The 15,969-nt window shown below is 34.7% G+C and overlaps 2 protein-coding genes across 2 annotated transcripts; one reads left to right on the forward strand and one right to left on the reverse strand.

Annotated features, from left to right (window-relative positions):
- The first annotated feature begins 437 nt into the window (after window positions 1–437).
- LOC132306754 (UDP-glycosyltransferase 87A1-like) lies at window positions 438–4,067 on the forward strand. Its single transcript, XM_059804302.1, has 2 exons — window positions 438–1,280; window positions 3,157–4,067. The coding sequence occupies exons 1-2, from the start codon at window positions 803–805 to the stop codon at window positions 4,056–4,058; spliced, it is 1,380 nt and encodes a 459-aa protein (XP_059660285.1). The 5' UTR covers window positions 438–802; the 3' UTR covers window positions 4,059–4,067.
- A 39-nt stretch (window positions 4,068–4,106) lies between these two features.
- LOC132306755 (uncharacterized) lies at window positions 4,107–15,186 on the reverse strand. The gene is made up of 5 exons (XM_059804303.1): window positions 14,067–15,186; window positions 12,778–12,860; window positions 11,844–11,955; window positions 5,184–5,236; window positions 4,107–4,594 (listed from the first exon to the last, which is right to left on the reverse strand). The coding sequence occupies exons 1-5, from the start codon at window positions 15,043–15,045 to the stop codon at window positions 4,445–4,447; spliced, it is 1,377 nt and encodes a 458-aa protein (XP_059660286.1). The 5' UTR covers window positions 15,046–15,186; the 3' UTR covers window positions 4,107–4,444.
- Window positions 15,187–15,969: the final 783 nt, after the last annotated feature.

Raw genomic sequence — 15,969 nt, forward strand, 5'->3', positions numbered from 1 at the left:
TACCGTGTCTGGTGAATTTTGATTATAGCTGCAACGTTAATTCTGGATTTGCAATCTATTTTGGTTTCTAAGAATTTATTGACACAACTTTTTCGGGATAAATTATTGACATGGATAAAGCTCATCTTATAGGAAAAAAAGAGTTGCTCACTCTGATTCTTAATTAAAGTTGTTAGGATATTTACCTTTGAAAGAACCAAAAGGGCTTTACAATTCTGGTGGCGTGGTATGATGGAGAAGATGAGGTAGAGAGGAGTGAGAAAACTGAGAGGAATAAGAGAGGAGAGACACGGGGTTCTAAAAGGGACAAAATGATCATTTTATATGGGTTATTGTAACATATTAATTTATTCTATTTACATGCCCTTATGATCATTTTAAATTCCAAAAATGTTGTTTACACCAAATTAATAATGGAAGGAAATTTTATATTACACAAAAACTGTTTAAGAGTACAAGATTTTTTGGGTACTTAACCCTTAGCTTGGCACAACGTACGTCAAACACTGCAATCAAATTCAGATAATATAAAGAATAGTCATACACTATAATCAAATTCATAAAATATAAAGAAATGGTAGAAAGCCATATTTGGTGACGCAGCCGCTTAGCTTTGGTCAATAAAAGTATCTTGCCGGCCGGAATCTTTCTTTATATATATATATATACAAACACATATGCTGAGAAAGATTTTATATACACTTGTAGTCTGTAGATCAGTGGTCCTATAGCTCTCTCTCCTCGAGGTCCTCCGTTACAGTAGCGGAGTAGACGGTCATACTGTGCAAAACCTGTGGCTAAAATGGAACCAATGGGTAGATGCCACGTGGTGGCCTTGCCTTATCCAGGAAGAGGACACATCAATCCTATGATGAACCTCTGCAACTTACTAGCTTCTCGGAGCGACCATCTTCTAATCACCTTCGTCGTCACGGAGGAGTGGCTCGGCTTCATTGGCTCCGAGCCCAAGCCGGCTAACATTCGCTTCCGCACAATCCCAAACGTCTTGCCTTCCGAGCTGGTCCGAGCCGCCGATATGCTCAGCTTCGTTGAAGCCACTCTGACAAAGATGGAGGAACCGTTCGAGCAGCTCCTGGACCGGCTGGAGCCGCCGCCAACCATCATCATGACTGATGTTTGTATTTCATGGGCGATTGAGGTTGGGAATCGGAGAAATATTCCGGTAGCTGCGCTTTGGCCTATGCCGGTGTCGGTGTTTTCCTTCATTTACCATTTTGACCTCTTGGTGCAAAACCAGCATTATCCTGTTGATTTGTCAGGTATGTGAACCTGAATGATTTAGTGGACCACGAGTCAATCAGTTATATCTTTCTTTCTTTTATTTTTTATTTTCATACAAGAAAGAAAATGATGAGTTAAAGTTTATATACTCCTGGTTCCAAAATTCTTAAGCCTCCTTTCATTTTTAGATCTCAGTAACTTTTCAAAATATCACCAAACTTTTTGAAAACATAACACACATCTAGCACTTACTCTAAATAGGTAGTTTTGTAATTCTAAAAGCACAATGCATTAAATGTTGAGAAATGAAACGTCTTTCCACCTCAATTGTTTCCATCAAATATTTCTCATACTCTTATTCATAAACAAAAAAAGATTAAAAGGAATCAACATAAAAATCATCACGTAGGACGAAGCGATCATTGCTTCAGATTAATCATCGAGTTAGTGTAGCAGTAACATCCCCATGAAATTGTTCATGAAATACCCATAAAATTTTCCAAAAAAAAAAAAAAATTAGGAACATACCCGTGAAATTTAGATTAGGGCTAAGAAGACCGATTTATAATTCTAGATTCAGACATTAGATTAGGACATATATGTGAAAAAGATATGTGAAATCAAAGAATGAAAAAGAGAGTTCCATGATCAAATAGAAAGGTAGAATCGAGTAATGATGGTAGAAACAGAGAGTTGAAGGATTGAGGATCAATGGTAGAACGGAGAGAGAGGGGGACTGTGGAGAGAGAATCAAAGAGAGAAGAGAGGGAGAGCTATTTAGAGAGAGAGTCGAAGAGAAAGATGTTTACAGGATTTATTTATAAAGAGTTATAACGTGACTGGGCCACGTTGTATTCGAAGAAGGAGTCGGCAATGGATGTTGAGAGACCTATCATTTCTCTTAAATTCCCGTTGGAGTTGTGATACTTAGGTCCAACATTGTGGGCATAATGCTAAACCTAAAAACATCTCAGCCGTTCACATGGGTCTCACTCTATAGCATTCAAAGGCATATTATACTTAGGCCCCAATAATTTGGCTACAATGGTAGGCTTACGCATCATTTTCTCTTAAACTGATTTATGTGAGTGGAGGTTAACCGCTATCATGATATCATTAATATCTCTAATGATGATGATGTTAGACCATACTTACTTGAGTTTAATTGAATTTGTCCAATCATGGAAGGAGCCAGTTCAAGCTTTGGGGACTTTTTTAAAATTGCATTTTTATATGCATGATTTTTAAAATTTTAAGATTTGCCCCCTTAACTTTAAAAATTTCATTTTTGCATATACATTTCTTTAAAATTTTAATTAATGCCCCCTCAACTTTACAAAAATTAATTTTTGTATGTATGTTTTAAAAAAAATTTAATTTCCTTTCCCCACTTTAAAATATTTTATTTTTGTATGTATAATTTTATAAAATTTTAAAATTGCCCAGCCTCAAAAAAATTTATTGCATTGTGCCCCCTGAACTTAATTTCTGGCTTCATCCCAGTGTCCGATTGACAGACTCCTTATCATTATTATACAGAATTTTAAGAAGGGACAATAATTTTGAAACGGATGGGGTAGTACACTTCCATAGCGAAATATAGAAAAAATTACAAGAAAGTTTTGTTGATATATACAGCCCAAATTTTGCTTAAATTCAATATTCAGTGGAACTTGGAGGTTTACAAGAAGTGGGAAACTGAAGAGAGAGAGAGAGACAGAGAGAGTAGGGGACTAATTTCTTTTTAGCTGAAAATAATTTCATATTGTTGGCGAACATCAGTTTTTTTTTTTTTTTTTATCCCATGTAAAAATATAATATATTCCACCTATTTATTTATTTATATATGTAAAAATATGTTACGAATTAGCAAAAAGATTGATAAAAAATTGTTGGTATGTTTTTATGTGACAGAAAGAGGAAATGAGCGGGTGGATTACATCCCTGGAATATCATCAATCCGTTTAGCTGACTTGCCTACAATCTTCTACAAAAACAAACAAAACTTCTTGAACCAAGTTATCAAAATAATTTCTCCAGTGTCTAAATCACAATTTTTCTTGTTCACCACCATATTTGAGCTTGAAGCTGAGGTCATCAATGCTTTAAGACCAAAATTGCCAATGCCTATGTACTCTTTTGGCCCTCTAATACCTCACTTTACACTTGGAGACAATGCCTCTAATCACATGAGTACTCCCAATGACACCGACTACCACAAATGGTTAGATTCTCAACCTCAAGGCTCTATTTTGTACATTTCAATGGGGAGTTACCTTTCTGTTTCAAGTACCCAAATGGATGAAATTGCAGCCGGGTTGCACGCTAGTGGTGTTAAGTACTTGTGGGTGGAGCGTGGGGAAGCTTCGAGGCTAAAGGAGGCTCGTGGAGACACGGGAATGGTAGTGCCTTGGTGTGACCAATTGAAGGTACTGAGCCATTCTTCGATAGGAGGATTTTGGAGCCATTGTGGATGGAATTCGACTATGGAAAGTGTTTTCGCAGGCGTGCCAATGCTCACTTTTCCTATACTTATGGATCAAGTCACAATCAGTAAGTTTATAGTAGAAGATTGGAGGATTGGGTGGAGGGTGAAGAGGGAGTGGGGAATGGAAAATTTGGCGCGGAGAGAGGAAATTACTGACATTGTGAGGAGGTTCATGGATTTGGAAAGCCCAGAGAGACAAGAAATGAGTAGACGGGCAAGAGAACTTCAGGTAATCTCTCGACAAGCAATTGCTGAAGGAGGATCTTCTGAAGATAACGTTAATGCTTTCATTAGGGATATTTTGCGGCTGACAAGAACACGAAGCTGATTTATGCAACACCCTTTGTATGCACGATACAATTATTAGAAATTGAAATAAAGAATTCTGTATGCATCATGGCAGAGGCTCATTCATGTGATCGAGCGGATTTACCTCACATCAGTTGAGTACCAGTTGTAATAAAGATAGGTTTCTAAACAAATAATTAATGACTTGGATTAACAGATTAACTACAAAGAACTAACATGGAACACTACCAAAAAAAAAAAAAAAAAAAAAAAAAAAAACCAGAAAAAAATAAAGAGTTAACAAATTCATTGGGACAATCCATAAACAGCTCCTCAAGCAATCTCAGCTTCTCTAGGCTGCTCCTTGATATGATGATCTAGAGAATGGATATCAAAAAACATGTTCTGTTCTCCAGAGAACTACAACTAATAAATATTCTTGTAATCTGGGTTGTCTCGGAGACCAAGTTTAGAGAGAACATGGCAGTAGGTATCCCATTCAGTTCTTCGGAGATACTTCAACAACTTCTTCCTCCTCTGAATCATGCCTTGAAGACCCTTCCGAGAATGCTTATCCTATAGCATTTTTTTATTATTATTATTACGAAATTTAGCAACTCATTAGCAAATTTGCAGCAGAAGAAAATTATAATCTATAAAACAAAAGAACCAACGACAAATATGAGATTTCCTAAACATTACAACGCTCTTTCTTACCAACACTGCGGTGTAATAAAAAAACACACCTCGCCAAAGACTATTAGCATCAGTTTAGCAAACATAGACATTTTAGTAAATGACTAGTTTCACATATAAAGTTGACGACAGACACCATACCCTCAACAGCAATAGCTAAATTTTACTAATATTCAGATTATCGTTATCATTTGCGAAACTAATTAGTAACTTTCAATGCATTAGATTTGATTAACATTCATTCCCTAATCCCAAGAAAGAATAAACTGAGAGGGCAGGAGTGTAAATTGCGTAAATCTTTTAGAGTAAATTCAATATCCTTACAAATACACATCCACCAAAATTAAACATCACCACTTAATCATTACAAAGATCTAATATTAAGTTTAAAAAAAACGTATTTTGTGATCAAGAGCACTAATGACCAACTAAAAAGATGCATGCAAGTATATATAATTAATCTATATACCTTTTTGTGCAAAGATGTAGACAGGTACTTGATCTTTGTTGTGAGTTGTGCCACTGCAAAATCGTAAGAGTTGAAGCATCAATAATTATTTATACAGAAAACCATGCAAACTTGGTACGGAAAACATTTGCAGCATAACTGGACGTTTTTCCACTGGAATAGCTTCTTGCAAACAAAAATTAAAGAGTTTAAATGGTAATCAACCACTCATCCTGCATTGAAGCAAGAATGGTTGTAAAAAAAAATAGATATAGAAGTTTAAAAGACATCGAGTGCCAGGTTTCTTCGCTCACAACTAGGAAACAACTACTGAAAACAAATAAAATAGTTGATGAAAAAGTGTCTTCAACTCAATTAAAGAGAGCATTAACCCAACTTCAGGTCCATATCAAAGCAATCTTTGGTCTTCATTGAACATGGATAAACCATCTGGAGTGACCCTTTGACCTTGTTCCACATTTGATGTCACTAATTTAAAATGCAATCTTTTCTAGTTATATCCTTTCTTTTCTCGCGACTAACCTTTCTTAAAACCTTCATTTCAAGCACTCATTTTATGCAAATGTTAATAAAATGGTCATGTTCTATACCATAAAGCTTGAAAAGTATATAGTGTTCTATAAAAACCTCTTTCACTTTGATAACTGTTGATCACAAAACAATAGAGAAGTGTTCTCTCACTTCATTTTTATTTTTTTTTTATAAGTGCTCTTTCATCAATTTCAGTTCTATGGGTAAAGTGTCTATGAAAGTAACAAAGCAGTTGCTCTAAATATAACTTAGTAAAAAATACTAACTATTACTCAATCCATTCATGGTTATATTAACTCTTTCCTACCCTTACTACAATTTTGTCAATTAAAATTTCTGTCAAACATACCAAACATAACAGAACTTCACACATTATGCGTTTGATAAATATGTCCATTGTCCACACACACACACGAAAAAGTAAGATGGAGATTAATGTCCCTCGCGTAAGAAAAAAAAGAAGAAAAGGAAGACTGAAAAGAACACAGGTACTATTTGTACAATTAAAACAAAAAATATCTATTTACTCTGTTCTGATGGCATAACATTATCAACTCTTCAAAGGATATCAACTCTTTAAAGGAGGAGAGGCCATAATCCTTTTCTAAGTCGAGCATATAGAAGTTTGCAATCTAAATCTTCTTAAACGACTTTGCCAAATCCTATCATCCATAGGTGCCACCACCACTGGCTTTCACTTATCCATACATATATATGTGTGTGTGTGTGTGTGTGCGTGTGTCTATATATATTTGATAAGTAAATTATATTAGAAAAGCGTTCAAACGAGGACCACACCTATATACAACTTCAAGAACACAAAAGACCTTTCAGCTTTCAAACTATCCATAAAATCAACTATATATATATTTTTTTCCTTGCCTGTCATTCTTGTATTGCAACTCGGTGTGATGATATCTCCATTTCAGTTATATGCCTATATCTTAATTTTGTACATGCTTTTGATAGCATAACTTTCTAAAACAAAAAAATTGGCTTCATTTTTCTTGTATAATATTCCATATTATTTTGATTGGTGATCTATGATCCCACAATGGCAGAACACTTTAAAAACCAAAAATGACCACAGTCAAGTACCTCTAAGCTGCCAATTTTCATAACTATCCCATTTTGACTTTATCCAATCACAATTTCCTCATTTCTCTCTCCTTTACCATTTTTTTCTTCTTGGTGGAAACAAACACACTATCCTCCATATATGCTGTCTTCATCATAAAGTATCTTTGAATTTTGAACTTAAAATAAAACCTACTCTGGTATATCCTTATGATATTTGAATGCCTCAACATTAACTTTCTAAAAAATATTGTATTTAAAACATTCCCAATCTCCAAATAGCAAGCTGTGTACGAAAGCATTTTTGTGCTAGTATTTGAACGTCATCATTCTACCATCAAGTTTCTTTGTATAATGACCACATCCTTTAGGCTCTTCAAATACCTTTTCTGCCAACCATTCAGCAATATCAATTATCGTCTACCACATTCCCTTAGTATCTTCTTCCAAATGCCAGCTTTCACATCTTAAAACCACCAAGTTCTACAACAAATCGACACTTAAATACCATCTTCCAAATACAGGCACTTAAATATTAACTGCATCGCACAAAATGTCACTCTCCAAGCAATCATGTAAATTCAGATGTTAACCAAGCACTCTAAGAGTAAAACCATCCACATATAAAAAATAAATAAAAATAAAAATAAAAAATAAAAAATGGATAAGTAAAATGTATTAGAAAGCGTTCAAACGGGGAACGCGTTCCAAGAGCTATACAAAGGCCGAAGCCAGAGACAAGGTCCTAAGGACCCACCGAACCCAAAAAACCAATAAACTCATCAATGGATGTACAATTTCTCCCCAAAACCCAACTAAAAAGAGAGCTAATAATATGAAACTTCAAGGCCACTAAGGAAGATTCCTCCCCTTCAAAAGATCTTTTATTCCGCTCCTTCCATAAGCACCACTAGACAAAAAGGAGAACCACCCTCCAACACTCACGAGCGTGGGCTCCCACACTACAGCCTCGCCAAGCGTCAATCAACCCCCTCGAGGACCGAGGCATAACCCAATGGACATCGAAAATGCCAAAGATAAGGCTTCAACAATCGTGAGCTACAAGGCAATGCAAAAGAAGGTGATTCACAGACTCGCCACTCCTCTTGCACAAACAACACTAATTGATTGTAATCTGTCTTCTCTTTCTCAAATTATCCAAGGTCAAAATCTTGCCCCAAATAAAAGTACAGACAAAGAAGGCCACTCTGAGAGGAGCCTTGGAACAACACCCCGTTTTCCAAGGGAAATTAGAACCATGAAAATCAGATAGACAACGGAATAAGGAACGAACCTTGAACCTCCCCTGAGAGGAAGGCACCCAAACCAGAGAGTCCGTGCCACTACCATCAACCTCCTATCCGTACAATAACTCCAACAAACCTGCAACCTCCTCCAACTCCCAATCTTGAAAGGAACTCTGAAAGCGCACATCCCACACAAGCCTACCGTTATTGAGCCGATAACAGTCGGCCACCAAAGCATGTCTATCCACGGCAATCCGGAAAAGTCTGGGAAAGGAATGAGCCAACGGGCGACCACCACACCATAAATCCTCCTAGAACCGAACTCTCTTGCCATCCCGTACTCTGAATCTAATATGCTTAGAAATTTCATCCCATCCCTTACGAATGAATTTCCAAACACCCACGCCTCCAACGAATCTGACCGAATTTGTTACATTAGTTCAACCACATTTTCCAACTTGGTAACATATGTGTTTGTCTATTCCACCTTAAAGGCATTAATTATATAAGCATTTTTTCTTGTGAGACTAGTTAACCAATATTTCTCTATGACAAAGATTATATAATTGAATGTATCAAATCTATCACCTAGACACAAACTTACACTTGACACACACATACAGGAGTCCATGTGATATGGCTTCACTGCTTCACATGCATCCATGAAGTTATGCAGCATGTTACCTTCAGAAGGCATCCCAATGATACTCTATACATTAATTACAACAACAACTAATCAACTATTTGAGCAAAGGTCACTGCTTGTAAAAGTCAATTACTTCATGACCCTTGCATTTGTTGCTTTCTTTAGAATATGATCTTTGAGACGATCACCAGTCTAGTCACTCCCGTCATTTTTTAGCAGTATCTTTCAGTTCAAAATTAAAAATTAAAGTTGTTGTGAACTAGAAGGTGTAGATACCATGACTCTAATTGGCGTAGCATTTAAAAGTAAACAGATCATCAAAATGGAAGAACAAATATGGAAAAAAATAAATCAATATAAATTAAATAGCATTTTTATATTAGAGCAATTACCTTTGTTAGTGGGCTCAAGTACATGTGTCGGGTTTGGATGCGTATCCAAGCATCAAACGTCAAATTTCTAAACCAAAGGGCACATGGACAATGCTAAATATTTATATTTTCTAATATGTTTACTTTATTTTATAGAGAGAAATAATTTATTTATGTTACATAGTGTTTAATAGGCATTTGTCAGGTGCAGATATGTATCTAAGAATCAGACATATCAATTTCTAAACCAAAGGGTACATAGGCATAGCTACATACTTTTATTATTGAATATTTTAATTTTATTTTATAGAGTAAAATAATTTCTATATATTACATAGTGTTTAATTTAGGCACTTGACTCATTTTGAAGCAATAGTATGATAAACTTGAATCATTTGATATGTTTTTTAGGTGCATGTCTAACCAAAAGTGTCGGACACATATCCCATACCCATGTTCTAATATTGTGTGTTCAATACAAATACTTTAGTACTTTTGAAAAGTCCATGTAACATACGTAATTACATATCAGTTTCATTTCAATTTGGTGCAAAATGCAAAAAAACTAAACCTTTAGGCTTTGTTTGGTTAGATGGAATCAACTAGAAAAGAAAGGAAAGAGAAAACTTTTAAACTTTTTTGGGGTTTGGAAAGAAGGAAAGAGAAAAGTACAAGAAAATTTAGTTTCTCGCACTTGCCTATTTTTCCTCAAAACTTTTCCTGCCCAAAACACACGAAAATAATATTTTCACGTGAAAGGAGTTCAATTTTATTTGATATTCCTATTTTATCCAAAAATTTAATCGTGCAAAACAACTTGCCAAAAAAAAGAGACAACTTGTTTCACAGTTTCTTTCTCTATTTTTTACTGGGTTTCTTTGTATGCGTGGGCCATAAACTACTACATAGATGGGAGGTTCGTCTAACCTTTTTCTTTCAGTATTTATATGATCTAATACTTTGATAATAATATACTTCGCAAAAACAATATATAATTTTACCAACAAAAAAAAATATAATATATATATATATATATATATTTTGAAGTTTCCTTTCTCTTAAACTAATAATTAGTTCTACCTAAAAAATATTATGAAGCTTTATTTTAAATATAAATAATAGAAATAAATATTAAACAATTATATTATTAAATTTAATAATCCAACATTTTACCATTTTTTTACTAAAAATTGATATAATTAAACACAAATTTATTTATTTTTTTAGCATTTGAAATCAAAAGGGTAGTTTTGGTATGTATAATCACTTTCTTTTTACTTTCATGCTATCCAAACTAACTAATTGGTATTTTTCTACAATTTTCTTGTTAACCAAATGCATGCTAGAAAATTACTTTTCTTTTCATTCACTTCATTTTCTATTTCTTTTTTTTTCTTGCTTATTTCCATCTACCATACGAAGCCGTAGGTTTTCTCAAATTTGCAAATAACCCCGCCGGCGCGGATTCTAAATTTGGCAATTAACCCCCCTATACTATTGTAAAACCCTACAAAATATCCTGTCCTCTTTTTTCCCTTGACATGGATGGAAAACAGTCATGTACCTCACATGTTCACAATTCATTACTTTTTTATATTATGACCAAAAGACCCTTTCTATTAGATTGAAGGAAAAATTGCACTTACCTCCACCACTAGTTAGGTAAAAAATACATTGTCCTCCCCTTAAATTTGGATAATCTAAATTACACCCCTCTAGTTAATACATTTGTAACAAATCGCCCCGTCGTCAGTCTCAGTAACTGTCAAATATGTGATGTCATCAAAATTCAAGCTTAAAATGGCAATTTTGCCCTCGAAGTGTAATGCAAAGACACTTCTACCATCTCACTAACTCCTAATTTTCTCTCACATACCACCCTCTATCTAAAACTCATTCTCTCTCTAAAAGTCTCCCTCTTTCTAAAACACTCTAAAACTCTCCCAGACACATGACCCTTCTCTCTCTACACACATACATAAAGCTACAAAGAATACAGAGGTAAAGGAAAAGAAAAATTAGATTCATGTTTCAGTTTATTTGTTTTGGTTTTGTTACATATATATATAAAATATGTAACAAAACCAAAACAAATAAACTAATACATGAATCTTTAATTGGATAAGTCTCCAATTAAATTTAAATAATCAATCTTTGACAACTAAAAGTCATGAAATAAATATATATTAAAATCTTAAAAATCCGGGTTGTCACAACCCTCTATCTAAAACTCATTCTATCTCTAAAAATCTCCCTCTTTCTAAAACACTCTCTAAAACTCTCCCAGACACATGACCCTTCTCTCTCTACACACACATACATAAAGCTACAAAGAATACAGAGGTAAAGGAAAAGGAAAATTATATGAAATTCACTGTGATAAGTATCTCAAGTTCAACAATGGGTTGTTCCATTCCAAAATTTCCTTCCCTTTCCTCTTTGACAGCAAAACACAATCTTCTTTCTCCAAACACACTATATAAGATGATTGGATTTGGAGATTGAAATGATTGTAATCAGAGAGAAGTCTCTTTTCAAACAACCTTGCCCGTGTTTCTAGCTTTCTCTTCAAATCATAAAGATATGAAGAAAAATTTCAGTAACAATAGCATATTTAAAGAAAAAAGAAACAAAGATTATTATTTTTTATCCAGGCAAAGAATTTTCACAATGTTCTTGGGGAGACTTGGAAAAAAAGATTATGCACATATATCATGCAACAGGAAATAAATCATACAATTTTTACCGGATGGAAAACCATGACAAAATCAACTACAGGATGCTTTACCTTGAACAGGAGTTGATCCACAATCTGACTCTGACAATTTAAATTCATCTCTGACTTTTTTAAGCTCAAGTTTCAGTTTCTCTGCAGATGACATGTTATCTGGATGGAAATACTGCATAAAACAAAAGAATTATTACACCATGAGCTTTCTATTTATAACAGCAACATTAAAAAGGTTGAGTAACTTCAAACTCCTATAAAAAACCAATAATCATGAACCAATTACAGTGTGTTTCTCTGCAGACTTTCAAAGAAAAAGATAAGAGCTTTGGAAAATTAAAAGAAAAAGGGAGGGGGGGAGCTCCTTCCTTCCCTCCTTTTTTGGGTAAACTTTTGAACATAAAAATTTAATCAATGCAAAGGGAAAGTGCTCCCTACTCTATTCCCTTCCCTCCTTCCATCCTATCAAACAGTCTGTCCCTTCCCATTTCTATCCATTATTTTCCTTCCACTTCCCATCTACCAAACACGCCATAAATAATGCATGTTGATCGAATTTCCATTTTCCATTCCTTCCTTTCTATTTTCATTCATCAAGGAAAAATCCAACCTTTTATCAAACCACAAACTAAGTATTCTGAAAATGATAATTTGACATGATAATGGAAAAAACATGCAAATATCACAAACAGGATTTCAAAGCATCAATACATCCCATTCAAGGTTTCATTATTGCACTCAGAAATTCTTGCTGCATAGAATTACAGTGAACTTGTTTAGGAATTTGAATAATATCTCATGATTTCCACAAATATGAGATTACGAGTGGACAGTAATATATTCACCTTCTTTAACTGGTTTAGGTAGTCTTTCTTAACTGGGTTGTATTGGCAAAAAACGAAGCATGGGCCACTAACATACCGACATGAATTCAATGAAGTTCCACAGAACAATTAAAAAGGAGAGACACTATATTCAAGAAAGCAATACTTGCCTTTTCAACTAACATCTCTTTAGGAGGTGACAGCATATAAGTTGGAGGTCCAGCAAGCTGGCCTAAGACATTGAGTTTTTGAACTGTAATAAAGAATCTGATCAATAGAGTATGAATCAATTCTATAACAGGATGTACCATAGAAACTACTCGTGTCTATGCATAAAGAAAAAGTAGAAAACGGTATTGATCCAAATTTTAGGTAAATAGGAGTTTGCAAACTCACCAGATTACTTCTCAATAAAGATTACCGACTCATAATCAAGGGAAAAAGAAATATTAGCTTTTGGGACGTATAAGTACATTATCAACCATGTCTCTATTGATCAAGCTCATCAAAAAGGATAAGAAATTTGCACACACAAAAATTATTCCACTTAAGAGCGGCTAAAAGCTGTAAAAAAAAAATAAAAAATAATATAATACTAAAAAAATAAAAAGCATTTTCTCAGGTTGATCATTGCATGAATGCACAAAATGATTTCCAACAGAAACTCAACACCAAAACGAAAAACCAGATTAATAGCAGAGTGATGTTCGGTGAATTGATATAGCAGAGTGATGGAAGGTTTTAAAATTTTCCCTCTGCAACAACATTACAGCAGGATCTATACATTCCAAAAATCCAACCCAAAAAAATAAATAAATAAACACCGAAAGTGCTAATGAATATACATGGCTTTTAAACATGGAAAGTGAGTAACAGAATCCACACTAGCAAATATGCAGAGAAAGCTCAACAGAATTGGTGGCACAAAGAAGACAATGTTACAATTTTCATATAAATATGAAATAGGCAAGCCTAATGCTAGCATCCAGAAGAAAAAAAGAATGCAAAAATCAATTATAAAGTAAAAGTGCATCAAATCTCAGCCCTACAAAATTACTCAGATGAAAAAATGATGAATTATAGCAGGAAAAAACAATTCCATTATTATATAAAATTATAAACCCTCATTATGAATTGTACCAAATCTAACTTTCTCCCCTCTCAAAAGGGAATTGAAGTATACATATAACAGACATAATTTGAATAGGAACAATATCAAACACTTGGACCATATTTTAGCATTTGAGAAGCTGAATTGAAAAATTCTAAAGTTCAGAACAATAAGAATATTTTGATATCAACCATCAAAATGAATTACAGACCATTGCAACAATTCAACATCAATATATTGACTCAAGTAAACAAAAAATTAAGTTTTTTTTTTTTTTGGTCACCGGAAATTTATATGTAAAAGAACAACCATATCATCAATTCAACAGCTTGCAAAAGAATCACTTACACGAAGCTTTCTTGGTCTTCTCTGCATCCAAAAACTTCAACCTCTGAAGACTCTCTCTCAAATCTTTATATTTGACGCCGCCAATATTTGAATCTGTTTCCTTCTCTTCAATCTCCCTCAACTTCATTAACCTCTCATTCAACTCTCCCAATGAAAACCAACTCCCTCCCTTGGTCGCCGGCCTCAACCTCCTCAACTTCTCCCCCAACTCATCATAACCATACATCTTAACAAACTCCGTCTTCATCGCCGCCGACGACTCTACATCCTTCTTCACATTCATTTCCCTCTCAAACACCGATGACGGTAGCTCATCCCTTTCGAACGCCGTCGTAGACTTGTTCGCATTCGGATAAACCCGTTTTGTATTCAAAACCTCTTTATAACTCGAAAGCGACATCGAATCGTTCCGCCTAGCATCTCCATTGCCTTGTTGCTTCGGCGTGTTCGTTCGAATCTGCCGGAGGCTCTCACGAATCGCATCAAAAGTAAGCTTCGTGCCTTTATTGGCTTCCGCGGTGTTAGATCCTTCACCTGTCGATATCACATTTCGCTTGTAGAGCTCCTGGAACGAGATGCTCTGCGACTGCGGAGGAGATGGTTGGCCGCCGGGCGGTGGCACGGAGGATCGACGGCGGAATTCGGCGAGGTTCTTGCGGATTTCTTCGAATGAAGCGACCTTGGTGGTGTTTGGGGTGGAGGAGGAAGGAGAGAACGGTTTGCGAGGTTGCCTTTGCTGTGGTGGTGGTGGTGATTGTTTGAGACTGGATCTGACGTCGCTGAAGTAAGAAGAGAACGAAGAATGTGGCTGTGACTGTGATTGCGGTTGCGGTTGCGGTTGCGATGGTGTTGAAGAAGTGGTGTTTTGGTCTTCGGCGTTGGGGTCTGAGATTGACGACGAGAAGAAGTGAATGAAATTAGGGTTTCCGATGGTTCTGTGCTTCGGTCTGAGCAGCTGAAGAGTTACTGCTGCCGCCATTGCCAAGCTGAGTGATGTTTTTTGAAACCCTAGAATTTTGAACACCTGAAGGCTCCGTAGATGTTCGGTGCATGATCCATTTGGACATTCGGAGTCTGGCGCGAATTCTTTGAAGGGTCCGTTTGGAATGAAAGATTTTGAGATACAGGAAGAAAATAAAAGAAGTGATATTATTAGTTAAAAGAAAAAATAAAGGATGCTTAGTAATAATTTTTATTTGTATTTGAATAAATAGGGGAGAAAAGAAGACAAGTTTGGATAAAAAAGATGAGAGAAAATAGAAGGAATGGTAAAAATCAAATTACTGTCGTACCCAATTGGGATATAAAACTCTAAAGATGCATATAACAGGGACTTGAATAGAATAACAAATTTGTGATTTATGGAGGCTAGTTGCGGTATTATCAAAATATCACTAAAATTACTATTGTTCCGTTTGGTTAGATGGAAGAGGAAGAAAAGAAAAAAAATAGAAAATGATAAGAAAAGTGAAGTGAATAAATAAAAAAAATTATGTCCTACCCAATTGGGATGTAAAACTCCAAAGATGCATATAACTTGAATGGAATAACAAATTTGTGTATTGATTTATGGAGGTTAGTTGCTCTACTTAGTTAGATAGAACGAGAAAAAAAAGAAAAGAAATAGAAAATGAAAAGAAAAGTGAAGTGAATAAAAAGAATGAAAAATTATTCAAGAAAATTGTATTGAAGAGCATAAAAGTTACTAAAAATATTTGTATTTACCTAAATTGTCCTTATGTTATATTTTTCTTATTTTATAAAAATAGTAAAATAATAAAATAAATAGTAGAATAATAAAGAATTAATTAGTAGTAATATATATCTAAAAAAAATGATATTACTATTTATAGAAGTCAAATTTTATTTTCGCATGTTTTGGGTAGGTTTGGGGAAAATAACA

The sequence above is a fragment of the Cornus florida genome, unplaced genomic scaffold (assembly GCF_030987335.1).
Source record: "Cornus florida cultivar Cherokee Brave unplaced genomic scaffold, ASM3098733v1 CherokeeBrave_3.0.0_Hap2_Chr05, whole genome shotgun sequence".
NCBI classification, from domain to species: domain Eukaryota; kingdom Viridiplantae; phylum Streptophyta; class Magnoliopsida; order Cornales; family Cornaceae; genus Cornus; species Cornus florida.

What these genes read in the sequence shown, in the direction of transcription:
- LOC132306755 (XM_059804303.1), bottom strand. Translation starts at nt 15,045, where the DNA reads ATGGCGGCAGCAGTAACTCTTCAGCTGCTCAGACCGAAGCACAGAACC. An exon ending in GAAGACCAAGAAAGCTTCGT is followed by an intron (nt 12,861 to 14,066) that starts GTAAGTGATTCT and finishes TCTTTATTACAG; the next exon opens with TTCAAAAACTCAATGTCTTA. An exon ending in AAGAGATGTTAGTTGAAAAG is followed by an intron (nt 11,956 to 12,777) that starts GCAAGTATTGCT and finishes TGTTTTATGCAG; the next exon opens with TATTTCCATCCAGATAACAT.
- LOC132306754 (XM_059804302.1), top strand. Translation starts at nt 803, where the DNA reads ATGGAACCAATGGGTAGATGCCACGTGGTGGCCTTGCCTTATCCAGGA. An exon ending in TTATCCTGTTGATTTGTCAG is followed by an intron (nt 1,281 to 3,156) that starts GTATGTGAACCT and finishes TTTATGTGACAG; the next exon opens with AAAGAGGAAATGAGCGGGTG.